General features: G+C 39.4%; 2 protein-coding genes across 2 annotated transcripts in view; both read left to right on the top strand.

The window, feature by feature from the left end:
- The window catches only part of LOC138374966 (zinc finger protein 616-like), an 84,279-nt gene that overhangs the window by 39,932 nt on the left and 16,654 nt on the right, over positions 1–27,693 (top strand). Inside the window, exon 2 of the mRNA XM_069458197.1 lies at positions 22,771–22,892. Within this exon, the coding sequence (XP_069314298.1) occupies positions 22,771–22,892 (122 nt within the window). The remainder of the gene's footprint in view (positions 1–22,770; positions 22,893–27,693) is intronic.
- LOC138374887 (vomeronasal type-1 receptor 2-like) lies at positions 4,864–5,796 on the top strand. The gene has a single exon (XM_069458101.1). The coding sequence runs from the start codon at positions 4,864–4,866 to the stop codon at positions 5,794–5,796; it is 933 nt and encodes a 310-aa protein (XP_069314202.1).

The raw sequence follows: 27,693 nt of genomic DNA, 5'->3' as shown, positions 1-27,693 counted from the left end.
TAGCCATCTCATTTCTCTGAGCTGCTCTTGAATTAAAAGCATTGCATAATGTTTATGTGGTTTTATCACTGTCTTTTAGTTTAAAAGATTATAATTTTTCATTAGAGATATTGACCAGCTTTTTAAAAGTTTTTAGTATGTTAATATTCCTGAATATATAATTTTACAAATATGATTAAACAAACATTATCTGTCTTACTTATATTTGTTAGTTTCTCATGTTCTGATTATTTTTATTGTTCTGTATGTGCCAAAAATATGACATATAGCACAGTTTCAATATATGTCCATTGTATCAAACTCATTCACTCATAATTTTTCAAATTATCAAATTCTTAATAAATTTCAGTGCTTTATCTGACAATAAGCAAGAGAAATTTCTTAAATTTTTTGTTCCTATGGACGAGAGATTGTCCATTTTATTTTTCGATCCTGTAAATTTTATAACACTGAATGTTTCAGAGGACCAACATGCATCCATAAATAAGCATTCCATGGCCTTCACCTCAAAGGCCTCCTCCCCAGCTCTTCTGACATGCTGAACAGCTCCATTACACTCCTAGACTACTGATTGCCCCAAGTTGGGGACACAGGCATCCCCCTGGAAACCTTTATGTTCATTGCTTAATAGAAAATATTCTACCTTCTAAAATCTGTTTTTTTTCTGTCTCCCGTATTCATGGGCTCTGACTTAAGTTTTTATTAAAACCTCCTGATCTGTTTCCCATGTACACTTTGCCCTAAGTAGGTCATTCTTCCCATTTTTACCTGGAAATATTTTTAATATGCTACTGGCCTACCCCAAACAATCATATATTTTAGCTGATTCACTTCGCTGTCAGGACTTGAGATAAACACAAAACCTGGTCACCAATGTTCTGCCTTGTGTAATGTATTATTTTATCTCCAGCTCTATCTAGGACCACTTGCTACAGAGCCATTATTTTTTCATCTCATTTTCTTGACTAATCATCAGTCAGGCTTTCCCATTTGGTAAATTCTTCCCACACATCTCTGCCCAATTACTTCTTGGGTAGTTTTGATTTATTTGGCTTAAAGTTAAACTTATGTAACTTTCATTTGACCTTTATCTTGCTACAGGATATAAAGAATAAGTCCACTTATTATCATTTTGATAGGAATTTCCATTTCCCAAATACCAAGTATTAATGATATTATTCCCACTGTAATTTTTATTGCTTATTAGGTTTTAAAAAATACACTTTAGTATATTTCTGAATTTTTAACTTCACTTGTCTATCAGTCTGTTCATGAATTAACATATCTTACAGGGCTATCCACCTCATTTTGTTTATTTTGAAGTGCTTTGTGGCTCATTTGTTCACTCTTCTGTTAGTTTTTTTATTGACACTTAATAGATGTACATCCTATTAGATTTTTGCAATAATGTTGCTAGTTCCAAAACTTAATGGATGGTATTGATATTGGGATCAAATTAAATGTATAAATTAGCATAAGGGTAATTAACCTTTTTATAAAATTGAGTTTTTCTATCCAAAAACATGATATGACTTTCCATTTGTTTATATCTACTTTCCTATATTTCAGAGAATGTGTTATCGTTTTCCTCATATAAGCTTTACACATTTTTGTTATTTATTCCTAATTAGTTTATTTCATTTTGTGTTATTTTATACTTTTGTAATTTCAGCCCCTCCCACTGTAACTTGTAAATGATTGTTTTTTCTACATATGAAGGCTATTGTTTTTGTATATCAATCTTATATTCTATTAGCTTACTGAATTATTTTTTGTGGTAAATTTTTCTATCAATTCCTTTGTGTTTCTAGATGTATAATTACATCATCTACACACATGGTTTTACATCTTTCTTTTCAATTCTTATGGCATTTTAAATTGCATTGGCTAATCCTCCAGTACAATGATGAATGAATAGAACAGATGATCATGTGTTTTTAATGTTGTTTTCTGACCTTAGTGGAATCATCCTAGTGCTTCTCTACGACTGAGATGAAGACTTTGTCAAGTTAGGAAAGACCCATCAATTCCTAGTTTTGAATATTTTAATTTAATATCAATACACATTGAATATATGTTTTTGTAACTGTGAGTAGGATCCCCTGGTTTCTCTCCCTACAAATATGATGAACTATATTAATGAATTTCCTATTATTGAATCATTCCTGAATTTCGGACATAAACTTTATTTTGATGTTATTTTTCAGCTTTTTGCTATATTTTAGATGTTTCCATCTGTAAGCATATGTGAGGTCTTTCTGTTAGTATTCTTTTTGGTACAAACTTCAGGATATTTTAGTATCAGTATTTTGTTTAATTTATAATAATCATTTGGAAATTTTTCTTCCTCTTCAATGCCTTTGAATTGAGTAAGTAGCACTGGCTTATGTAACATTTAAAAGAATTGAAGACTTCCTGCCAATCTGGTTCTGGTGCTTGTGTTTGTGAGGGACTCAACAACTTCTCCCTTTCCTCTGAATATTGTTCTGTTTAGATTCCCTATCTCTACTGAAGTCAATATTGGTAAAGTGTATTTTCCTAGAAAATGTCTATTTCATCTACATTTCCTAGTTAATTTGTACTGAGTCAGGAAAATAAGAGAAAATATTTTGTGATCAATTGACATCATATTCTTACTTTTGCACTTACCAAATTGAAAGTCCTTCTTGGGTAGTTCGTGTGGTTGTATTTTTCTGCCCATAAATTAAATGATAGTGGTATTCAGGGGTCTAAGGATTAACAAAGAGTTAAAGTGGGGGTAGAAGAAATTCTTATGGAAGCAAAAAGATACATGAGCTTCTGTCAGTCCTCATGAAAATGGTTAGACTTCAGCGTTTACTGCTGCTGCCATGAGAGACCCCGTTTGCTTCCAAGAATAATGGAAAAGAGTCTTTCCCAAAGATTCCAATCGTCTCTTTGGATATGCTCAATAATCAAACTTTTCATCAATTCTGGGAATTAAAAAGTTTTCAGAACTGTTCTCAGCTCCCCAAGCGTGGCCTGGCATTGCTGCTACACGTGAAATGATAATTGCAGTTCTGTGGGGAGGTGAGGTCACAGAATCGCAAACCCATATTTCAGGCTCTGGCTCCCTCCCCTCCCACACACACTTCAGCCGTCACGACCATCCCATAGAGCTCACAGTCCAGGCATCGGCATCGGAAAGGAGTCTGGTATTTTCTACCTCAGTTTAAGAGACATAGTCTGTAAGGAAAGGAGGTGCATCAGGAATCTGGGTAGGTGTCTGGAAAAGAAAATCTTCCAGAGTAGAAACTTGTCCAGGGGCAGAACTACAAAGGAAGGAGGAATAATTCCTGAGGCATGAGCTGAGCTTGTGGAGTGGAACCGGAGGTCTGAGACCCTAAACTGACCCATGACTGCTGCTAATGTAATTTCATGAAATTCTCATTGAGGGGGTTCTTGGTGTTTGATCCAAGTGTTATGAAAATCTGAATTGTAATTTTAAAATTAATCTATTCAATACAGTATACAGAAGTCACAAATATTTTCAGGAGTAGTATAGTTATTTCTGTAAAAGCTCTGTGCATGGGAGCTCTTTAGTTAATACAATAGACCTAATTGAATTATCTATCAGAATAAACACTGTGACTAGGTAGTGATTGCTGAAATATAATTATTTTTTGGTAATTTGAATGTGACATGATTAATGGAGACAGTGAATGTGTCTGTCTTTACTGAAAATATCTATGGTCTGTTGATCATGGTGAGACTATTTTTCTTCCTGATATTAGGGAAAGGCCTTTAAGAAAAAGTTGACACCATAATAGAGGGTTTCAGACAGCAAACAATTAAGGATTTAATTTAAACATTTTAATTGTAAAAGAATACATTGATTTTAAATATAATCTCATTAGGAAAAACAGTCGTTTTAAGGCTTTTATGTTTCTTGTTATATTTTCTCTGGTTTAAAAACCAGTTATTCCCAAGCTCACTACTAATCTCTCTTCTTTTTCAATTTATTAAATGTGCAAGATTCCATTCCTTAAAATTCCATTTTGCATATCTGTATTGCATTTTAATAGCTTTCCCAAATCAAATATTAATTTGTTTCAGTTGTTCTAAAATAATGAACATATAGTTATATAATCTTTAAAGATAACTATTTTCTACCCTAAAATATGTTATCACTTTTTATTTCTCATGTCTCATATTTTAGTGCGCAGCCTAACATTATACGTTAATTTCTGTGATGGGTGTCATTGTATTTTTGGTCCATGCAAAAAGTGAAATGAGTTTTTCTGTTGTCATCCTAGCATTTACCTACATTAAGTAAATCAAATTGGGTCATATAAAATTATTCAGTGCATCTATAATTTATTCAGACCTCTGAATATTCATTTATAAATTATATTGGTTTGTAGAATACTTAGACAAAAATGGGAAATTATCAAGCCAAATTTATAGAGTAAATAAATTTTAAATACGACAAGGTATTTAAAAGTGTATGTATATACATATGTGTGCATATATGTACATATATATAATTTAAAGAATACAACTTGTTAACTGTTGTAATATAGCATAGTATTGAATACTGATGTCCTTGCAACCAGGGTATGCAGGTTCAAATCCTGCCTCTACTGCTATTTATGTCAGTCACCTAACCTCCCTGTGAGTGAATTCTCCTAGTTGATAAAAGGAAAATAATATTAAGCCCTAACTCATAGGATTATGAATATTAAATGTTAGAGTAGGTAAAATGTTATTTTAGCTACTAATTCTCAGGGGGAAAGAATAGTAAGTAGAGATGTTATTTTCCCTGAAAATGTAGACCACAACTCATGTTTCCATGCAGAGCCCTCTGCTTATGAATTTGAATACTGAGTCCTGGAAAATGACAGAATGGCCTCCGTCGATTTGAAAACAGGAATGATCTTCCTATTCCAGATTGTCATTGGAATCCTGGGGAATTTTTCACTCTTGTATCATTATATGTTCCTTTATGTCAGTGGATGCAGGCCAAAACCAATGGATTCAATTCTCAGGCACCTGACTGTAGCCAACTCCTTGGTTCTCTCTAGAGGAATCCCAGAGGCCATGACAGCTTTTGGGTTGAAACATTTAATCAATTATTTGGAATGCAAAGTTTTTTTATATGTTCACAGAGTGGCCAGAAGTGTGTCCATTGGTACTACCTGCCTCTTGAGTGTCTTCCAGTTGATCACAATCCACCCTATGAACTCCAGGTGGGCAGAGATTAAAGTAAAAGCTCCAAAGTACATTGGCCTCTCCAGTATCCTGTGCTGGATTCTCCACATACTGGTAAATATAATTTTTCCCATTTATACAAGTGGGAAGTTGAGCAACAAAAACATCACAAAGAGAAAAGATTTTGGATATTGTTCTGCTCCACTTCATGACAAAGTCATTGATTCAGTGTATTCAGCATTGACATCTTTCCATGATGTTTTGTGTTTGGGACTCATGCTCTGGTCCAGCAGCTCCATGGTTTTCATCCTGCACAGGCACAAGCAGCGAATCCAACACATTCACAGGAACAATCTCTCCCCCAGATCCTCACCTGAGACCAGAGCCACCCAAAGCATCCTTGTCTTGGTGAGCACTTTTGTATTATTTTATGCCCTTTCCTCCATCACTTACATTTATTTAGCTCTCTTTGATAATTCCAGTGGGTGGCTGGTGAACGCTGCTGCGCTCATCACTGCATGTTTCCCAACTATTAGCCCATTTGTTCTCATGAGCCATGACTCCAGCATATCCAGGTTCTGCTGTGGAAGAAATCCACAATTCTCTCATCTCATCAGAAATATATGAATTGTCTATCTTGCATCATGTTCAGCCATTGATACACTCAGATCTGAAAGAAACTTAAGAACAATCATGAGCCAATTTTACTGCAGAGAAAGGGGTGAATAAAATAGACTGAGCCTGGCCCAACATGAAATACTCAATAATAATGGCCATAGTAAATGAAATCTTAGGTGATTAATATGTAAGTACTTATATAGTGGTACTATATAGGTGACTAAGACAACCCCTTAGAAATCTCTGCTCTGACTCCACCAGTTCCGTAGCTTGACAAGTCAGAAGATTCCCCAGAAATAGGTGGTAAATCCTGGGGATTTAGATTCTTGGGATATGCTCTATCCTCAATTTAGGCTTCCCCACAAATTTGTGTTCATCAAACATTAGCCAGACATTCAACTCAGCACCCCGCTTCAAGGTTCCCCCCAAGACCCCACTTTTGCAAAAAAGCTTCAGTGAGCCACATGGCTTTTTAAAAATTGATACATAATAGTTGTACATAACTTGGGGGTTCATGTGATATTTTAATGCACGCATACAATGTGTATTATTATCATAAAAGGGTAATTGGGCTATCCATCACCTCAAACGTGGATCTTTATGTTGAGAACATTTAAATTCTTCTAACAATTTTGAAATATACAATCGATTATTGTTAACTATAGTTGCCCTACTGTACTATTGATCCTTAGATCTTATTCGTTGTGTCTGTGTTTTTCTGCCCATCAACCAGCCTCTCTTCATCCCCCCAGCCCCATGTGGCTTTTATTAAAGACATTGTAATCGGGAGACACATGGAGAAAGGGGCAGTGAACTACTTTGAAACAATTTAATAATCTCTCATAATAACAGTTTTGACTTCAGAATGTCTTCCAGGCTCTTCTGATCCTGTGGAGCCCCCTTGTCCCCCAGTATCTGTGTAGTGCCTCTGGGGGAGCTGAGGTCACCCAGTTATTGAGGGCTGAGAGCCCTTAGAGAGGGGATCCATGGGTTGGGAAGAGGAGAGACGGGGCGAAAGGGCTGGGCAGAGTTACTGGGATGAGCAGATGAATGACAATCATGGGACTAGGGAGGAAGGGAGGTGACAGACAGATGGAGGTCAAAAAAGAAGTGGGATGGAGGGGGACAAAGTGGAGAGATTGGGGGTATGTGGAAATCACTAATTTATAAACAGTCTTTCTGTATTGCTTTGCTCCAAATTGTAAAACTCTACAGGACACTAAAATGAGACATTTCAAAATATTGACATACTCCATATCCCTTTGCATTGGTGTTATGATTATATTACAGTGTTATTTATATATTTAATAGTCATTTATCAATTTGAATAATGCACGTAAATGTCTGTAATCATTTGTGTCCTATTAATAATTTTAATGTTCTCTCAATTGAAATGTAAAACATTTGACATATATAGTCTTATTTTGCTTCAAAAAATATCGTAAGCAGTAAATTAAATAGTTAAAAAGTTTAAGTTATGATCTTACAATTTAAAAGAGAATTTATTGTATACATGGAAAGACATGAAAACAGATAAGTCAGGAATGGAATAGACATTAGAAAAAAATGGATACAATATCATATTTTTAAGTTTTAAGTTTTCAAATTTTGTATTGACACACATAATAATGATATATATTATATATTTATGGGGTACAATGTGATATTTTGTTATATGTTTACATTGTAGAATGATTAAATCAAGCTAATTAACAAATGCAGCACCTCATACTTTTTTGTGGTAAAACATTTAAAATCTAGCCTTTTAGTAATGTTCTACAACAGTGTTTCTTAAATTTTAATGGACAAAGGAGTTATTCAGGAATCTTCTTAAATGTGACTAGGATCCAGTGAAGTGGGAGTGGGGCCCAAATTTCTGTATTTACTAAGTTTCCAGAGGTTCCTGCTGGTCAGCAGACCACACAGGGGGAAGCAAGACTCTAAAGAACTTACGTAGAAAAAATATCTCCCCGCAGTAGATGAAGCTGTTTCACATGCTGTCACTGAGATACATGCAAAGGGGTCGCCTATCAAAACACAGCCATGTATGTGAATAAATTGTCAAATCACTCAGAATAGAAGGAAGGAATCTCAGAGCAACCAGAAGCAAATGGAGGCAAGGTGGTCTCACCAGGGACTCTGGTTAAAGGTTTCTCACATAGTTTAGTGGGTAGCAGGTTTTGTTTCTGGAACACTGTGCCCATCACCTGCTTGTGGTCCTCTCAGACCTACAGCCCACACATCACCTGCTCTGCTGGGTACAACAGGAGTCTATATGACACAGGCTCCCCTGCCTGTTGGCTGCGGAGCAGGTTCCAACACAGGAAAATACTGGCAGAGATTGGAGTGTGCGGAGGAGGCCAGTGTGTATGTTCCTTTCTTTTGTGCCTCAGATGGCCTTTCTGTCAGTCAGAGGATGCATCTTCTCTGGGGCTCCAGGACCCTCTTGGATGCCCCCATCCATAGTACTGGTGCCTACTAATGGCCCTGGCTGCAGCCCTGTGGCCTTTCCACCTCGTTTACTATTTTTCTATTCCTAAAGGTGGAAACAGCTCCTGCTTATACCAGTCTAGGATTAGCTTTGACGTCCAATCTGAATGGATCAATTTAGTGGATGCTTTTTCTACCCTGGCCCTTGAGTCCTACAGGGAAACATAAAATAACATTGTGTCTTAGACTTGACAGTGGTATCCTAGATTTGATGAAATGTGGTGTATATTAGTTGGCTAGAGCTGCCTTAATAAAATACCATAGACTAAGTGGCTTAAATCACATAAATTTATTTTCTCACAGTTCTGGAGGCTGAAATTCCAAGATCAAGATATCGGCAGGTTTGATTTCTTCAGAGTCCTCTGTCTTTGGCTTGCAAATGGCTGACTCTCCTGGCTGTGTCCTCCCATGGCCTTTTCTCTGTGTGGTCACAGAAATACCTCTGTGAGGTATTTCTTCCTCTTCTTATAAACAGAACAGTTCTATTGCATTAGGGTCCCACCCTGATGTCCTTGCCTAACCTTAATTATTAATACCTCTTTTAATGCCCTATCTTCAAATACAATCATAGCAGGTATTAGGGCTTCAACCTATGAATTTTGGAGGGACACAGTTCAATCCATAACATGGTGCAAAGAATTTCTGATGGTTAAAGAAGAGATTGTTCATCAAATTTTAATATGGATGATAGTGGCTGTACACCTCTGTGTTAATACCTTTGGATATATTTAAGAATGATGTAACAGTTTTATGTGTTAATGACCTTATTAGAGATATTATTTAATAGCATAAAATGTATCTATTTAAAGTATATTGTTAAAGAGTTTTACATTTAACAACATACAAAGGATAATTATGTTGAGCAAGGAGGGCTCAGAAGGTTCTTTGAGAACACCTTTACTTTTGCATCTGCACCTTCAAATTACAATTGGGGAAGAGAAGCTGTATTGAAACGGCCAGTTGGATCATCTCTCTGTGAGACCAGAAAATGCTAGGAGCAGCTATTGCGAAGGGAGATGACCTTTCATGGCTATGCACAGCCACAGGACCTTGAAGCAGCCACTATGGAAAACTGCATGGAATACCTCAAAAATTAAAAATAGAACTGCCATATGACCCAGCAATGTCACTTCTGAATATACATCTGAAAGAATTGAAATCAGGATCTTGAAAAAAACAATAGAACTCCCTTGTTAAATGCAGCATTATCCTCAACATCTAAGATCTAAAAGCATCCTAAATACCCATGAATAGATAAATGAATAAATAAAAAGTGACATATATGCACACACACACACACACATACATGTACATATACATACATCGGACTGTTATTCAGCCTCATAAAAGAAGGAAATCCTGCCATATGCCACCACGTGGATGAACCTGGTAGACATCATGCTGAATGAAATAAGCCAGTCACCTAAGGACAAATACTGTGTGATTCCACTTATATAAGATATCAAGAATAGTCAAACTCTTAAAACAGAGAGTAGAATGGTGGTTACCAGGGGCTGCAGGCAGGGAGAAATGTGGAGTTGCTGTTCAATGGGAATAAAGTTTTAGTTACACAAAATGAATAATTCTAGATATCTGCTGTACCACCTTGCATCCATAATGAATAATACCATATTTCATACTTAAACATTTATTAAGAGGGTAGCTCTCATGTTAAATGTTACCACAATAAAGAAAAATAAGGTTAGATGACTGTGGTCAACCTTCCATTCTCTTGAATTGAATTGAGGATATAACATTGGTTTATCTGATACTTAAAGACTTATAAAATATGCCTGTTAAATTATCTGATCCTGCCTGTATTATCATGGTTTTATTTATGAGGGACTCATAAAATTCTATGAATATCTTCCTATAGACGTTGTTATGTTTATGTTTAGAATTTCTATTCTTACTTGTAGTGGGAAGGGAGAATGAATATTGGGACAGTATATTTTGTTACAAAACTTCCGTATCATTTACACATTCAAATCAACTGGCATTGAGTTGTGCAAATAAGTCCAGCAGTTTCTAATATAAATTAGTTATCATCATGTCCTTCTATTTACTTGTATCTCTTTGAAAATCTTTCTTAGGTACTTTGTTTCTATTTCTCTGCTGGTAACTTAGATGATGGTGCAGCTCAATGGTCTGAAGATTATGTAAGAACTCACTTTAGGGTAGAAAAACTTCTCTGGAGATCACAGTTCCTGGTGAGACAAAGAGCTTACCTGCCAGTCCCTCATCTGTCAGACAGTGCTTCCTGTTTCCTCCATGTGAGAACCTGTCTGCCTCCAGGGATCAAGGGGAAAAAAGAGCCTCTCCCAAACTTCAGCTGTCTCTCTGTAAATGATAACTACAAGCTTGTCATTGCTTATTGGTGATTAACAAGTGATAAAGATTTTCACAAATATTCTCAGTTCCCCAAGCCTGTAGTCTCAAGGTGGCAACAGGTGATAAGATAATTGCCAATGTCCTGAGGGGAGGGGAGGTCACAGAATCACAAACCCATACCCAGAGGTCTGCCTGCCTCCCTCCCACACAGTATTAGCTGTTTTGAGTGTCATGCCAAGAACCCTAGTCCTGTCAGCAAGAAGGGCTGAAGATAGAGTCTGCAAGCAAGAATAAGTGTCAGGATTCTAGGTAAGTGATAATATTGGAAGAAGTAATACATCTGGGTTTGAAACTGGTTTAGTGTGAAAGCCACATGGGAAAGTAACTTAATTCCTGAAATACGAGCTGAACTAGCAAAGAGAGATGAGGACCCTATCCCTCTCCCCTATACCAATTCCTGATGGCTCTTATAATAATAGTGATTTCCTCCTGACATTGATTGTTGGTATTTAATCCAAGTGATAAAAAACCTGATTTTTAAGTGCTTAAGGACCACGGTTTTGTAATCAATATGCTGTTCAATCACCTTACAAGAATCATAGCCTAAATTTTCAGGATTACTATAGGTGTGCTTATAACACTGCAATGCTTGTAATAGAAACTGAGATAAATTGATAAGAATTATCCAATTTTGTACAGAAATGCTGTGTCTGAATTTCAATTGCTGGAATAGTTGGAGAATTGTTTTCTCTAACTCGGTGTAGGAAGCACTAACTGGAGACAATAATTGTTTCCCGTTGGGAACATCCATGGTCTGCTGATTTTAGTGAAACTGTTTTTTCTGTTTTTGATACAGAGTCTTGCTCTGTTGCCCTGGCTAGATTGCCGTGGTGTCAGCCTAGCTCACAGCAACCTCAAGCTCCTGGGCTTAAGCGATCCTTCTGCCTCAGCCTCCCGAGTAGCTGGGACTACAGGCATGAGCCACCATGCCCGGCTAATTTTTTCTATATATATTTTTAATTGGCCAGATAATTTGTTTCTATTTTTTAGTAGAGACAGGGTCTCACTCTTGCTCAGTCTGGTCTTGAACTCCTGACCTTGAGCGATCCACCCACCTCAGCCTCCCAGAGTGAAACTGTTTTTTATCATCAATTAGGGAATGAGCATTTAAGAAAAAGGCAAGATTACAATAATTGATTTCCAATAGTGCATGCCAGGTACAAATGTATTTTCTGATCTATGCTTTGGCTTAAAAATATGCTCATACCAATTGCAATCTATACAATTTCAATTTATGAAATACAGAGGATTTCATCCCTTACAGTCTCTGTGTTGTGTACATTCTTATATTTTAATATATTTCACAACTCCTGTTTTGTTGCTAGTATTTTTATTAAGGTCAGGTGTTGATATAGATAATTACATAATTTAAAGTTATTAATCTTTATACTTTATGCTACTTTGTCACCGACTGGTGTTTCATGCTCCACCATCTAGGAACTGACATAGTGTTTGGTGATTCCTGAAAGAGGTGCCACTTTGTTCTTGTTATAAAAGCGAGCAATTGTTTGTTGCCATACCAGTGTTGATCCAATTGTGTATTCCTTGATTGAGATTTGTTGTGAGGCAGGTCCTTAGAAAATTATACTCAAATCAATGCATCTACATTTTATTAAATATCTAAATCTATTCATAATTGGCATGACTTACATAATAAATTTTACATATTCATGCAAATATATTATAAACAGCATTATTAAAAAATACAGCCAATCTAACATAAAATGCCAACGTATGAAAATATACATCTTCATATAGATCTTGTATGTAAATATATGTTGGCATTATTTGGGGAACGTAGCTAATAGCTTGTTAGACTAGCGTTATATCTAAATGCACTGTCTTTTTACTCAGGTACAAGTCCCCACGTTGCAGTGAAAATAATTAGATTTGGACAAATTATTAACCTTTTCCTGCCTAAGTGTCCCTTACATTTTCAACGAGAATAATAGTGCCGCCCGTCTCATGGCATTGTGAAGAGTAAAGGATTCACTTCATGTTTGGACATCATAATGGTGAGATTCATACCTTGTGAGTACACTTTAAAGGTTATACATTCAACTCTTGGAACCTGTTAATAAAAGAAGAACTTTATTTATTTCTAAGTGGGAAACAATGAAAACAGAGAATGATTTCACTCAACATGATACATGTAGCTAATGCTTCATATTCCCATGCAGGAATCTCTGGCTCTCAGAACTGACAACTGAGAAGATGACCACCAGGATTTGGCAATAGGAATGATCTGTTTATTACAGACTATAGTTGGAGTTCTAGGGAATTTCTCTCTTCTTTACCGTTATCTCTTCCTTTACTTCACAGAATGCAGGATGAGGTCTGCAGATCTTATGCTCAGGCATTTGACTATAGCCAACTGCTTAGTCATGCTGTCTAAGGAGTTCCCCAAACAATGGCAGCTTTGGGGCTGAAAGGTTTCCTTAGTGATATTGGATGCAAACTTGTGTTCTATCTTTACAGTGTGAGCAGGGATGTATCCATTGGCAGCACCTGCCTCTTTAGTGTCTTCCAGGTGATCACGATCAGTCCCAGGAACTCCAGGTGGGCAGAGCTTAAAGGAAAAGCTGCCAAGTACCTGGGCACCTCCAATATCATCTGCTGGGTTCCTTACATGATGGTTTTGTCCCTGTGTATATAACTGACAAATGGAGCAACAAAAATGTCACGAAGAAAAGAGATTATGCCTACTGTTATTCCGTACTTCATGACAAAATTACAGAGTCACTATATGCAGCACTGATATTTTTCTTTTAATTTACTTTTTAAATTTTAAAATCTAAAGAGGGTACAAGTGTTTTTGTTACATGGATGAACATGGGAGAGGATATGGGCCCTTCTTGGGTCTTGTAAGGGGTAAGAGAAGGTTTCCGGGGACATGAGGTAAATTTTCTTACCAAGAAGTAGGCAAGAAGGAGTGAGGACTCTCCATTGTCCCACCTGTTAAGGAAGCTGGTATATGAGGAGCAGGATTGTAACCTGCAACACGAATGTGCTTTGCTTGTTCATTCTCTTCCCGGTAGAAGGAAAAAGGGTCACGGCATACCCAAATTGATACAGAGCTTTGGGTGATTTGAAAATAGTACAATGTCATTTAATTGAGCTGCAAACACCCAACAGACAAGCTGTGAGACCATAACAGGAAACGTGCCTTGCTAGTGCCTCACTTCCTCGCACAGAGGTACGCTCTGGCTGTGTCCCATCATTGCTCCCTCTGTATTTACCTTGCTTTAGCAGCACTGAAGAAGACAAATATTCTTGGGATGTTTTGGAAGTGGGGAACTCACACTTTTAAAGCTCTGTTGGAAACAAGTGCCCATGTCACCAACCTACCCTCTGTGGTGCAATAGAAAGAGGGACCACCAGATCAGGAAGGGCTGAAAGTGCCCAGGACTGTGGGGTTAAACATGACTTTATGCATGAGCAGAATTAAAGAATGCCTAGCCTCTGGAACTCTTTGGATGCTGGCAAGTACAAGGAAGATAAGGAAGCCAGGCATTTATGGTAAAGAAGGTTGCCCCGTCTGAACTCTTTCATTCTCCACACCTCTCCCTGCCCAGGGGTTAGAGTCATCTTGCTGCAGCCCCTATTTGGTAGAGCACTGGGGATGGCTCTCTTCCAGTGTCTATCATAATTGTAAATGCAATCTCTTCTGACCCAGCGATTAGAGATCACATTCTCCAATTTAGAGAAATAACTAATTGTAAAAGTTGGTTGAAGACAGTAATTGCAGCATTCTTAATTACAAGTGAAAACATGGAAAATAACATATACATTATCAATAGGAGAATGCTTACACAGAGGTTTTAAAGTTTTTACTAAGCCTTTTAATATATTTACTAACATAAAAATATCTTCAGAATATATGGGTTGAAACAACCTACAAATTATACATAAAATATAATATATAAGCAATGAAAATTCCTAAATTTAACTAGATGTCTGTAAGTGAATTTGCAAAATAATTGGGAGGATACAGGCAGACAAATATGATTGTTTATTTCTAGAAAGAAAAATTGATATTGAGGGATATGGAATTTCAGGAAATAACTTACTTCTTACTAGCTATTTCAGAAGTATTTGAAAGTTCACCTGGAAACAAATATATAATTTTTTAAAAGGTTGTGCTTGCTTATAAATTGGTATAAACAGAATTTGAAATATGTCAGTTTGAACACAAAGCCAAAGTTCTGTGCTAATGCTCCTTTTATATTGTGAACACTTTTTATCATAATAAAAACTACAGTAGAGCCCTTGCTGTTATTACTGCCATTCAGTTTGATGGATGAGATGCGGATTATTTCATGGAACTCCTACCCTTAGATATGTGGGTTGATAGAATTTTTCCTCAATGCTAAATAAACCAAATTTACTATCTGATTTGTAAGACAGGCTTTATACTTTGCCAATCTCACTTTATAAAATTATTTATTCTATTCCATATATTAATAATTCCTGGACCTTGTTTTCAGTAACACATGGATGCACTATTTGTAGATATCTCACACATCAGGAAAAGAAAGTTTCCATGGCAGAGAAAGTTTATTACTCCTTTTTTACAGATTATTTTTAGTCTCTCTTAGCCCACTAATAACCATATTTTTATAAATAAAGTTTCTTCAATCCTGGTCAACCTAGAACAGGAGCATCCAATGGGCCCTAAATATTAATACAACATGCTATTCCTGCTCCTGGACTCACATCCAATATGTGACCCCAACTCCAGAAATTCTAGGTATCAAAGTCTTCCAAGAGTGATCTGCTTAATGGGTATATGCATTTTTCAGTTGTTCCACATTATTGATTCAAAGAGAGAATTCTTGGCTGGTCTGAAGGTGGTGAGTTATCTCACTTGATTGTTCACAGTCAGATACAGATTGTTCTATTACTTTCCCCCCTCCTCACTACTGCACTTTATTAGTCTTAAAAAATATATATATACCATTCTACTAAGTGAAGTATCCCAAGAATGGAAAATATAAGCACCACATGTACTCACCAGCAAATTGGTTTCCCTGATCATCACCTAAGTGCCCATTTGGGAATAACACCAACTGGGTGTCCAGATGTGGGGGAGGGAGGGGATGGGTGTATACCTACATAATGAGTGCGATGCATACTGTCTGGGCAATGGACACGCTTGAAGCCCTGACTTGGGGGGGGGAATGGGGGGGCGGGGAACATGGGCAATATACATAACCTAAACTTTTGTACCCCCATAATAAGCTGAAATAAAAAAATAAACATAATAAAATAAAGTTACCAACTGTAAAAAAAATGCTCAACATTACTAATCATTAAGGTTGTGCAAATTAAAACAATAAGAAACAACCTTGCCCCTGTCAGAATGTTCATCATCAAAAAGTGAAAAAAGATAGATGTTGGCATGGATGTGGTAAAAAGGGAATGCTTTCCAATTGCAGAGATATGCAATCAACCTAACTGCCCATCAACTGATGAGTGGATAAACAATATGTGGTATATATATGCCATGGAGCACTGCTTAGCTATAAAAAGGAATGAAAAAAATGCCTTTTGCAGCATCTTGAATGAAACTTGAGGCCATTATTCTAAGTGAAGTATCTAGAGAATGGAAAAACAAATACCACATGGTCTCACTTATAAATGTGAACTAAAACTGGATATATATGGTCATAAAGTGGTGTAATGGACATTGAAAACTAAGAAGAAGGAAGGGTGGGAAGGGGGTGTGGGATAAAAATCGATCTATTGAGTACAATGTACACTATTCTGGTGACAGGTATGCTAAAAGCCCTGCTTTCAGCATAATATAATTCCCCCGTGTAACAAAAATCACTTATACCTCCTAAATCTATTGAAATTTTTTAAAAATGAAAATAAAGTAAAATAATGAAGGGGGAAAAACTGCACTATATGTTGAACTTTAAGTTAAAAAAAATTCTTTCTTTAAAAAACTGGACTACAACCAGTTAAGCTAACCAGCCGAAAAGAAATTGTAGAAGATTTAAACAGATGGCAAAATCTGCCTTGCTCATGGATTGGCAGAATCAACATTGTTAAAATGTTCGTACTACCTAAAGTGATCTACAGAATTAATGCAATCCCTATCAAAGTACCATCATCATTCTTTACAGATCTAGAAAAAAATAATTCTATGCTTTGTATGGAACCAGAGAAGACCCCATATAGCCAAAGCAGTCTTAAGCAAAAAGAATAAACTGGGAGGTATCACTCTACCAGACTTCAAGCTGTACTACAAGGCTATAGTAACTAAAACACTACGGTACTGGCACCTCAGCAGTGGCCTTGCCCACTAGGGGCACAGTGAGATGTGAAGGGAACAGGAATGGCTGCTGTGGAGCCAGAATTCCTGACTCAGGACACGGTGCTGAACCTTGCTACGTCTCACCTGTCTCCTGGGAGACGGCCCTTGCGCTGCACTCCTCACTAGTAAGGATCACAGAGATGTGCGTGTGAGAGCACCTGGAACAGTCCAGCATGTCAGCCTTTTTACCATAGTTGTGGAGTATTTACCTTCTATCCTCAACCCAGGGCTCTCAGAGTCTCATCTCACAGCGTTCCGCTCCACAAAGCCATTCTTCTCAGCCTCCGTTGTGATCTCTTTGCTCCCCTCTCCACCACGTCTACTCGGGCTCCCGTTTTCCTTGTTTGCAGAGCTTGCCTAAGCTGATGTTGCCCAGAACCTGCTTTCCCCTCCAAATTCTGGTTGATCTCCCCTTCTTTCCCTCTTTCCTGTTTACCCACCAAGGCTCGTGCAATTCCTGGGTTGCCACAGAGCCTGGGGTTGTCATGAGAGGGAGAACCCACAGGGAAGAAAATGTAAAGGGAAACCTTGGGGAACAGAATGGAATGACGGGTCCCTCCCACCTTCTCAGACTGTGTTCCCCACCAGCAGCTTCTTGTTCTCAACCCATAAAAGGCCTTTCTCTGAAGAGAGGCTGGAACCCAGCATGTGGAGGCTGAAAGAACCTTTTCTAGGCAGCTTTGACATTGAGGAGCATCTGAGAGTGTACTCAGAAAGAGAGTGGATTTTCAGCATTGGGAAGGGAAGTATAAGTAGGAAGAATCACCTGCAAAATAAATGAGGCCAAGTGGGCTCTGGAAATGCCTTGGAGTCCATTGCTGACGGTTACAGAATCCAACCTTTCTGGAGCACTGAAGGCGAACTGGAGATTCACGGTCCTCAGCAGCTTCAGCCCCCAGCACAGTTGATGCCAGAGGCTCAGGCAGAGCCGGTGTCCACCTGCAAGCCTCTCTCCCACCGCTACTAATGCCTGCTTCACCTCAGTTTAGGGTGCCACACAGTCCAGGCCTTCCCACTTCCTCTTGAGACATAAAATTCTGAAGGACGCAATTTCCTGAAGTAAAACCACATTTCACCAGTGATTCCAGGGGAGGGGTTTAAAATTGTCTAAAGATGAATGGAAAGAGTTGTAAGAACCGATTCCTTTTTTTTTTTTTTTTAAGACAGAGTCTCACTCTGTTGCCTGGGCTAGAGTGCCGTGGCATCAGCCTAGCCCACAGCAACCTCCAACTCCTGAGCTTAAGCGATCCCCCTGCCTCAGCCTCCCAAGTAGCTGGGACTACAGGCATGTGCCACTATGCCCAGCTAATTGTTTCTATATATATATATTTAGCTGCCCATATAATTTCTTTCTATTTTTAGTAGAGACAGGGTCTCGCTCTTGCTCAGGCTGGTCTCGAACTCCTGAGCTCAAACGATCCACCCGCCTTGGCCTCCCAGAGTGCTAGGATTACAAGCGTGAGCCACCATGCCCGGCCATAAGAACTGATTCTTGTTGACATGAGTGATCTGATGGGTTCAAATCCGACTGTGTTTTGAGGAAATAACATACTTTAATTTAGTCCTAGACACTAAACAAAAGAGGATTCGTGTCAGTATGATATTTTTGAAGAACAAAAACACACACACATGGAAATGGTATAGATATCTATGTCTCCATCATCTACCTTCCTATATATCTAAGTGCTATTTACTTTTATCATAGATAGTAAGCACTGGATGTTTCTTAAGAGAGATTACAGTTAGAGGTGCACTTCTGAAATTTTCATGTATATAAAAATTAATTGGAGATCTTGTTAAAATGTAGATACTGATTTATGGGATTTGGGGTAGGACCTGACATTCTCCATTTTGAGATCTCCAGTGATGCCAGTGTTGCTTATCTGTGGACCACACTTTGGTGACTAGGAGCTAAAAGACTGCGGAAACAGTCAGTGTATGACTTTGTAATCAAGGAACTTTTGAGAAATAAGAGGGTTTAACACGGCAGTAAGAAGAACAAAACTTTTTAATATTTACACTGGATGTCATTCTAAGTGCTTTTATGTGAATGTGTCAAATCACAAGTATAATCTATTTTTGTTTTCACATGAGCCACCTTTCATTCAAAGAAGAACTGAAGCAAAGTACACTAGTTTAAAACAACTCCTTAGGCACTAACACCAGAGGCAGAGAAGTAAGGGTATTCAAGTTCTGGAAATGTGGTGACGTTGGATTCGCAGCAGTAGCCTGGCGACGTCTAGTAAACTGCAGACCTTCAGCTGAAGAAGTGGATCCAGCAAGGACTCTACCCCACTGCGCACACGCCGGCAAATCTCCCGGTGAGAAAGTAGCCAGGCAGCAAGTGGCTACAAAATCCCTCGCAGGAGTGCGCCCTCTCCTGGAGGGCTGAAGAAACCTCCTCCTTACCGACCTGGTACCGCAGCACTCCCTGATATTAGATATTACTAGAAATCCACCAGGTCTGGTTTGCAAACTTCCCTTCAGACATTTGGTGCGTGAAATTGCTTGGGGCTTCCAAACAAATCTGCGCTTCCAGGGCACAGCTAGTGATGCTTTGCAGGAGGCAAGCCAGGCCTATCCGGTTGGGCCTTTTTTCTTTTTAATTTACTTTTTAAATTTTAAAATCTAAAGAGGGTACAAGTGTTTTTGTTACATGGATGAATTGAATAATGCCGAAGTCAGGGCTTTTAAAGATAGCAACCCGTGTGGTATCTATGCCAACCATGCCACATTTAGGCCAAAATGCATCTTGCCAGCATGCTGCGGACTTGGAGAATGTGCTTGAGAATTTACTACAATGGGAAAGTTTTCATTGTAAAAACAAAAAATTCTTGGCCGGGCGTGGTGGCTCACGCCTGTAATCCTAGCACTCCGGGAGGCCGAGGGGGGAGGATTGCTCAAGATCAGGAGTTCAAGACCAGCCTGAGCAAGAGCGAGACCCCGTCTCTACTAAAAATAGAAAGAAATTAGCTGGACAACTAAAAATATATCGAAAATATTAGCTGGGCATGGTGGTGCATGCCTGTAGTCCCAGCTACTCGGGAGGCCAAGGCAGGAGGATTGCTTGAGCCCAGGAGGTTGAGGTTGCTGTGAGCTAGGCTGATGCCACGGCACTCACTCTAGCCTGGGCAACAAAGCAAGACTCTGTCTCAAAAAAAAAAAAAAAAAAAAATTCTCTTCCTTCCATATTGATAGTTCTGAACCTTAGATATTTTTCCCCATTGGGTCAAAAATATTTGATCATGAGTGGAAGAATACGGTGCAGAAATCAGCCATTGGCAGTTTTCCATTTTTGTGTGTGTGATATTTTTAATTTTAAAAAATTTTTAATTGACAAATAATAATTGTATAGATTTGTGGAGTGCACTGTATTGCTTTGATATATGAATACATGTGGAATGAGTGAGTCAAGATAATTAGCATATCCATCGACTCACCCACTTACCATTTTTTGTGGTGAGAACATTTGAAATTCACTCTCTTAGCAATTTTGAAATACACTTTGTTATTAACTATAGTCACCATATTGTGCGACAGATCTGAAAAACTAATTTCTTCTCACTGAAACTTTGTGTGTGACTTTTATAATAGTATAATTCTGGGGAGGGGCATATTAAGCATTAATTCAAGTAAAAATGTTTCAGAGAACATGATTCAGCAGTTCAATTTTATAGCAATTATAAATAAACCTGAAAAAATTTCTTATTAATGGCAAAACCGAACCCAAACAAAAACATGGTGTTTTTAGAGGAAGAGAGAACACACCAATTGACCTAGAGTGGGACATTTGCCTGGAACCAACTATTCCCATCTCCTAATCCTTCTCTTCCTCCTCATTCTCAGAGCTTCTTCCTCAAATGAGATTATCTTGAGAAATAACAGCTGAATTTTGAGAAATGCCTTTTTGATGTCAGTATACTCTTCCCCACGCCATCACCATACCCACAGGTAGAAGGAACTCAACATGTGGAAAAGGCAACCTCCTTCTGTCCTTTGTCACAGGAGAGATTCAGGGAGCCTAGAAGTGAGGACCCACCTGAATAGGACTGATGGGCGCCACATCTGGATATCCCTCCATGAGGGTTCTTGTGAACACCTGTATCTCCTTATTCATCCCCTGGTCTCTGCAGAGAGGCGAGGCTCCACTCCATCCTTAATACCCAGATACTCCCTGGATCTTGAAATCTCTAAATCCCTCTTAATCTCTGAGCTCCTGTCCACACCCTGGAAGCCTGCTGCCTTCCTTTTCCCCTCAGGGCTAAAAAGCAAATTCCACCAGTTCTAACACAGATGCTGTGCCTGGAAGTGAGGGATGACTTCTTAGAGTTCTCCCCATCTGAACTGGAGTCTGATTCAGTGGATAAATAGAGAATTTGGGTGACCCATCTCCTTGCAGGGACACCAGACAACCTAGTCCATCCTTGGACACAGAGTGAACCAGGCTGTTCTTAAACCTTGGTTGTCATTCGCTCCCTGGAGACATCTCCAAAGTCTTGGTTGCCATTGAGCTTCCTGTCCTGGGAGACTGAGCTACCCCACACCCTGCAAGATGCAGAATGAACCAGCCAGTGTGTGGACATATGTATTAATATAAGTATTTTAAACATGCAGAAAATATTATATATATTGTCAAAAGTATATAGTTATATGTTAAACTTTAAAAGATCCCAGGGATGAAAAATACCAAATGACAGTGTATGGCTTCAGATGTACACAAGTGTGATAAAAAGGAAAGTGCTAGGAACAGTATTAATAAAATATTGCACCAAATCGGGAGAGAGTAAGAAATTATTAGATTACACATGATTACATCACCTTGATTAATTTAGGGTGGGAGTAGGAGTGTCCAGGGGAGAGTATAAAGCTCAGTTACAGAAGGACCCTCTCCTCACTCCATCTTTTCACTCATTCTGGAAGCCTCACGGTCTGGAGTAGAGTTTGCCCTGTGTCCACGCATCTGAGCCGTTACTGATGGGAAGGTTGACAACGGGTTAGTTTCCATTATTATTTTGGGCCTTCGTTTATCCCGACACGAGAAATATGAAAGAGGGAGAACTCTCCAGTGGATGTTTTTAGGTGTTAAGGTAAGGATTAGTTAATTGTTTAAAAGTATTCATTAGGACACAGCCTGGTTAGAAAACACTTCAGAAATGTTAATTTTTAGATAAAGGTCAAAATTTCTGACGAATGGTCACCCAGCACCCTGATTTGAGTGAGGTGATGGATCAGCAATTATGGAGAGGTTTGAAAGACCGAAAGTGATTTTTTTCACTTATTTTTTATTACAATGTACTCATTGCCACTTATTAGGGGCTGGTTAAATTTTAGGGCCATGAGCCTCAACGCAGTAAGATAAAATGCAGTAAGATCTCAGCTGTGAGCTCCCAATCCAATGGTGGAGGCAAGAATTATTCTACCTGAATTTGTACTTGAAAAATGCTTCCTCACTTCTCAATTGTGGTAATTGAATTTTGAAAGAAACCATATCTCATCCTAGGTTTTCAAATACATTCGCCAAATACTTAGATATGGCATTCCCCAATCCTTTCTTTTCTGTTTCCATGGCAATATTGTCTTTTTTCTCACATGATCTATATGAAACTTTTTATCATCTGTTTATGACAGTCTGTGAAAAGGTATTCTATTGCTGTTTTGAAGGAAATACTACATTTTACTATTGCATTCTGCTTATTTTTGCATTAGCTTCTATTTATTTTTTGATTAATCTCTTTGTCTTTCTGTCTCTAATTTCTTTTTTTCTTTTTTTTTTGAGACAGAGTCTCACTCTGTTGCCCGGGCTACAGTGCCGTGGCATCGGCCTAGCTCACAGCAACCTCAAACTCCTGGGCTAAAACAATTCTTCTGCCTCAGCCTCCCGAGTAGCTGGGACTACAGGCATGTGCCACCACCCCCGGCTAACTTTTTCTATATATTTTTAGTTGTCCAGCTAATTTCTTTCTATTTTTTTTTTTAGTAGAGATGTGGTTTCGCTCTTGCTCAGACTGGTCTCAAACTCCTGAGCTCAAACAATCCACTCGCCTCGGCCTCCCAGAGGGCTGGGATTACAGGCATGTGCCACCATGCCAGACTAATTTTTCTATATACATATTTTTTAGCTGTCCATATAATTTCTTTCTATTTTTAGTAGAGACGGGGTCTCGCTCTTGCTCAGGCTGGTCTCGAACTCCTGACCTTGAGCGATCCTCCCGCCTCGGCCTCCCAGAGTGCTAGGATTGCAGGCGTGAGCCACCGCGCCCGGCCTTCTGTCTCTAATTTCTTAAGATGAGCACCTCCTATAAATTTTATCTTTCTTCAATAATGTGTTCATGTAGACTGGGACATTTTCCTTGAACCCAGGTTTTTCTCTGCTCATAAGTTTGGACATAAAAGTACTTTATCTTTTATTTTCTTAGCACTTAACGATTTCCATCTGAATCTCATTTTTTTTTAATTATCTCCTACTCTTTGTTTTTATTTATTTATTTATTTATTTATTTTACTTTTTTTTTTATTTCATCATATTATGGGGGTACAAAAGTTTAGGTTACATATATTGCCCTTGCCCCTCCTCCCCCCTAATCAGAGCTTCAAGTGTGTCCATCCCCTAGATGGTGCACATCGCACTCATTATGTATGTATACACCCATCCCCTCGCCTGACACCCGATTAATCTCATTTTTGATATCAAGGAATTTCAAGGAATGAGTTTCATAGTTTAAAACATATGTAATATCATAAAGAAGCCAAAGAATGTGGTTATATCTAATTTTGTATTCCATATGTATCAAACAAGCTAAGTCTAATGACCAAAGTTTTTTGTGTTTTTTTTTTAATTTATCACCATATTTTTCATTCACATTGGTACTATGTTACTTGGAGGAGAAGGATATGTATGTGTAGTTTGAACGACAGGCTCCTAGTTCAGATGGTGGGCACAGAGGGGCGTGGGGGCTGACTGCATCCTGCGAGCCGGAGAGTAAAGGGAGACAGAGAATTTAGTGGTCTCATTTTCTACCCTCCACAGGGAAACAGAATCCCTCACATAGGACCAGGAGCAATGGATCCCAACACTCTCTCAATGGAACAGGGGAAGCAGTTCTTAAAGCAGTGTGGGATCCCCCAAAGAGATGTAAGTATGGGAGAAGCTGGGTGGGGTGAGGCATGGATGGGATGAGGTGGAGGTATAGTCTAGGGCCAGTGCTGAGGCAGGGTCTCCTCCCATGACCAGAGGTGATATTCAGTGTTTAAAAACCTTAATACACAGGCACTGACCAACTGCAGAGGACATGGGATCCCTGAGGATGGACATGGGTATTTGCATGTGCTATGGCCCCTCACTTTCCACCTGGGAACACCAGCATTTCCTTAACACTCTCGGCTTTCAGCCCTTGGTGCCATTTGGAGGTCATTAGTAAACTCTCCACGGGCTATGTAATTAAGGAACTTCAGATGGTTTAGCAGTACATTTAAAAACTTGAGAAATTGGGAGTTTATCTTCCTGTGTCTCAAGACTCCATCCTGCCTGCAGAATTCCAGTTGTATCTCAATTCTCCTTTCTCTATCAGATTGATTTGATGACAGAGAGATATGTAGTCATTGCCTCTGTGGAGGTTCTGCTACGATTCCCTCTGCTGCCAGGAGAGGATCCAACAGCCCGCTGTGTCTCGAATAAAAAATGTCAGCCTTCGGTGGACCCGACGCACACGGTTTCAGGAAGATGTGGAGACCAAGAGGAGAGGTAAGACAAATGCCAGGGAGAAATGAGGACAGATCTGGAGGGATTTCCCAGGGGGCAGAGTGTGGGCTCTAGGTTTCTGCCTGAACTGCAGGGAGGTTCTGTCCTACGTCTCCCTCCCCACGACAGGGTGTTATTTCTGAGTTGCCTGGTATGAATTTGCACATATATGTCAGCTTGCACAGGCATCTTCAGCTTGCTGGTCCTTGCGTGGCTTTGTGCATGCCTCTGTGAAAAGGCAAGTGGTTATGGGGTCTTATGGGAAATGTCACAAATGTTCATTAGGTGAAATATCAAAGATTTGCAAAGCTTTGTCAGAGCACCTGATAGGCTTTCTGAATAAGAAGGCACTCTGCAAAAATAGTGTATTTCCTAGAAATATGTAGGGGAAAAAAATCAATAGCTGTTGGCTGCCTGTCTATTTGCTTCAGTAAATATTGTTAGAGGCCTTATGCTCGGAGGCAGTGACTGAACAAAAAATCAGAGCTCACGATACTTTTACTCAAGGGTGCAAATCTAATTCTACCATCTATAAGTCAGGTAAGTGGTCTTTCCTCAGGCAGTGTCCTGTTCTGGAAGTAGGTCATGCTGGGAGAGGATCACACAATGGGACATCAACTCAGAAGAAGATCAGATTATGGTGGATTGGAGTTAGTGGTCAGTGAGTCCCTCCCATTCTTCCTGTGGAAGTAGAGGTATGAGCGATTTTTTTCCCCTGTGTCTTTACAACTCTTGGTCTTTTTCTTACGACTAGGAAGTCCAACAATCAATTAATTAACAAGACTAACAAGAAGCCCAGCGACGTGAATCAGGTGGCAGGTCATTACATACAACATCGGCCTCAAAGACCTTCTACATCCGAGAGCCTGGGGAAGGAGAGGAGGCCCGTGGGGCAGCGGGCTCCCCCAGCAGAGGAGGACAAAGCTGGGGTAAGTGGAAGCTGGAACTTTCAAGAACTTAGGGCTGTGAATGGACCTCAGAGAATGGGTTTAAACAAGGAAACACGTGTCTATAACTCAGTTGTTCTTCCTTATCCAAGGCTGACCTGGTATGTGTCTCCTCCCCTGGCTGATTGGCCCACTCAGCACCTCTGACGAGCAACCTCATTCCCTATTTAGTGTCATGTCCAGCTGGTGTTTGTCCAATCTTCTGTTTGTCCAATACTCTGTTTCATTATCATCACCATTAGATAAAAAAGTTCCTCCTCTTCAAGGCTCTAGACAGAGCCATGATATCCTGAATTTCCTGTAACTAGTAGACCATGGGTCTGTATCCCCTCCCCCAAACAGGTATCTAACTCCAAAGATCTGTCCTTATATTAACCTGTGAAATCTGCAACTGACCCACTGACCACCCTCCTCTTCCACCCACAGGTTAAATGCAAGAACTGCGGAGCCTTTGGGCACACAGCCAGGAGCACGAGGTGCCCCATGAAGTGCTGGGGTGGGGCCCTTCCCCTCCAGCCCTTGGACTCCAGTAAGGAGAAGGAGAACCTGAAACCAACCAAGCCCCAGGAACTCTGGGCTCCAGCGCCCTCTAAGGACAACAATGCAGAGCAAAAACAAAGACACAGGTGAGGATTCTGCAGGGTCAGAATGATCCTTGAGCTTTGGAATCTAAGAAGATGGTGTCTCCCCCTCCACCCTTTCTGTAGAGCCATCTCTAGGCACAGACAGGAAAACTCAAAAGAGAAGCAGATGGGAGCTTTCTGATCCCCAGGGCCACACTCAGCTCCCTGTAGTGCTCAGAATCCCCAAAGGGGAGGCCATGGAATTCCTTGGGCAGTTTCACATAGCAGGCAGAGCAGCAAAGTGTCTACATGACAGTATATGATGCTTGAGCCAGGGACACATGGTGGGACACATGGTGGGGCTTCCTGGGAGGGGGGACTGCCTCTGAGATAAGGGAAGGAGGGGTCTTGGCAAAGTTCTCAGAGGCCTGAATGCCTGCCTCACCCAAAACTAGGGTTAGGATTGGGCTCCAGGATTGTGCTTGGTTCCCAGGTACCGGTGTGGGCAGGAAGGTCAGGCACTTCCAAACAGTTAACGAGATTTGTTCCTCAGCCAAGAACAGCCAGGAAAAGCTGCACCAAGGACATTCCCCAGGAGGCCTCAAGTGACGGTGCAAAGTAACTGGCAGGAATTGGCAGAACCCTGTCCCTATCTGAGGGTGAGTCTCAACCCCTCTTCCCTGCTGTTTCTCTTCTGGGCCCCCTGATGTGCTTCACTTCTGCGCCCCTCATATATAGGAATTAAAAGGCCTAGGCTGCCCTACAGGAAAACTGTTTTATTTGTATACTTTTCACATTCCAGTTGCCAGCTTCTTTACTTGAATATTTGTTTTTGTGCTATTATTTGCACGTTGGCCAGCAAATGCTAGTGGAGGCCTTTCTGTGCACGTAGGAAGTGTTTTTATCAGATGCCTTCTGCAATGCTATGTGCAGTCAAGGCATCTGTTAAATTTTTATACATATTCCCAAATGGCCCCTTAAAAGGACATGTGCTATTTTCACTTTCCACATTGTGGAGGGAAACGCTGCATTCCCTTGATCTGACCAACAGACGATATTAAGAAATTTTAATTGTCATATCTGATAGACTAAAAATCATATTGATATTGTATTTTCCCCCCTACTCATTCCTGATGTGGGAAGTTCTGCAAATGTTCAACAGCCATTTATAGGTCTTTTTTTTTTTTTAGAAATTTAAATTTACATTTACTGTCTCTTTATATTGAGTTGTCCCTGTTTTGGGTCCTGATTTAGAAGAAATCCTGATGCATTTGTTATTTTTCTCCTTTTTATTATATTAACCTGCCATTTGCCCTTTGTCCTAACCTGCTTATTATTTTCCAACAGTTTCCTTTTTTGTTTGCTTTGGTTTTCTTTTTATTGTTGTTGTTTTTAAACAGGGTTCTTATTGTGTTACCCAGGCTGATATCAAACTCCTGGGCTCAAGCTATCCTC

Source organism: Eulemur rufifrons, chromosome 24, assembly GCF_041146395.1.
Source record: "Eulemur rufifrons isolate Redbay chromosome 24, OSU_ERuf_1, whole genome shotgun sequence".
NCBI lineage: Eukaryota > Metazoa > Chordata > Mammalia > Primates > Lemuridae > Eulemur > Eulemur rufifrons.
This window is presented reverse-complemented; position numbering and strand designations above follow the sequence as displayed.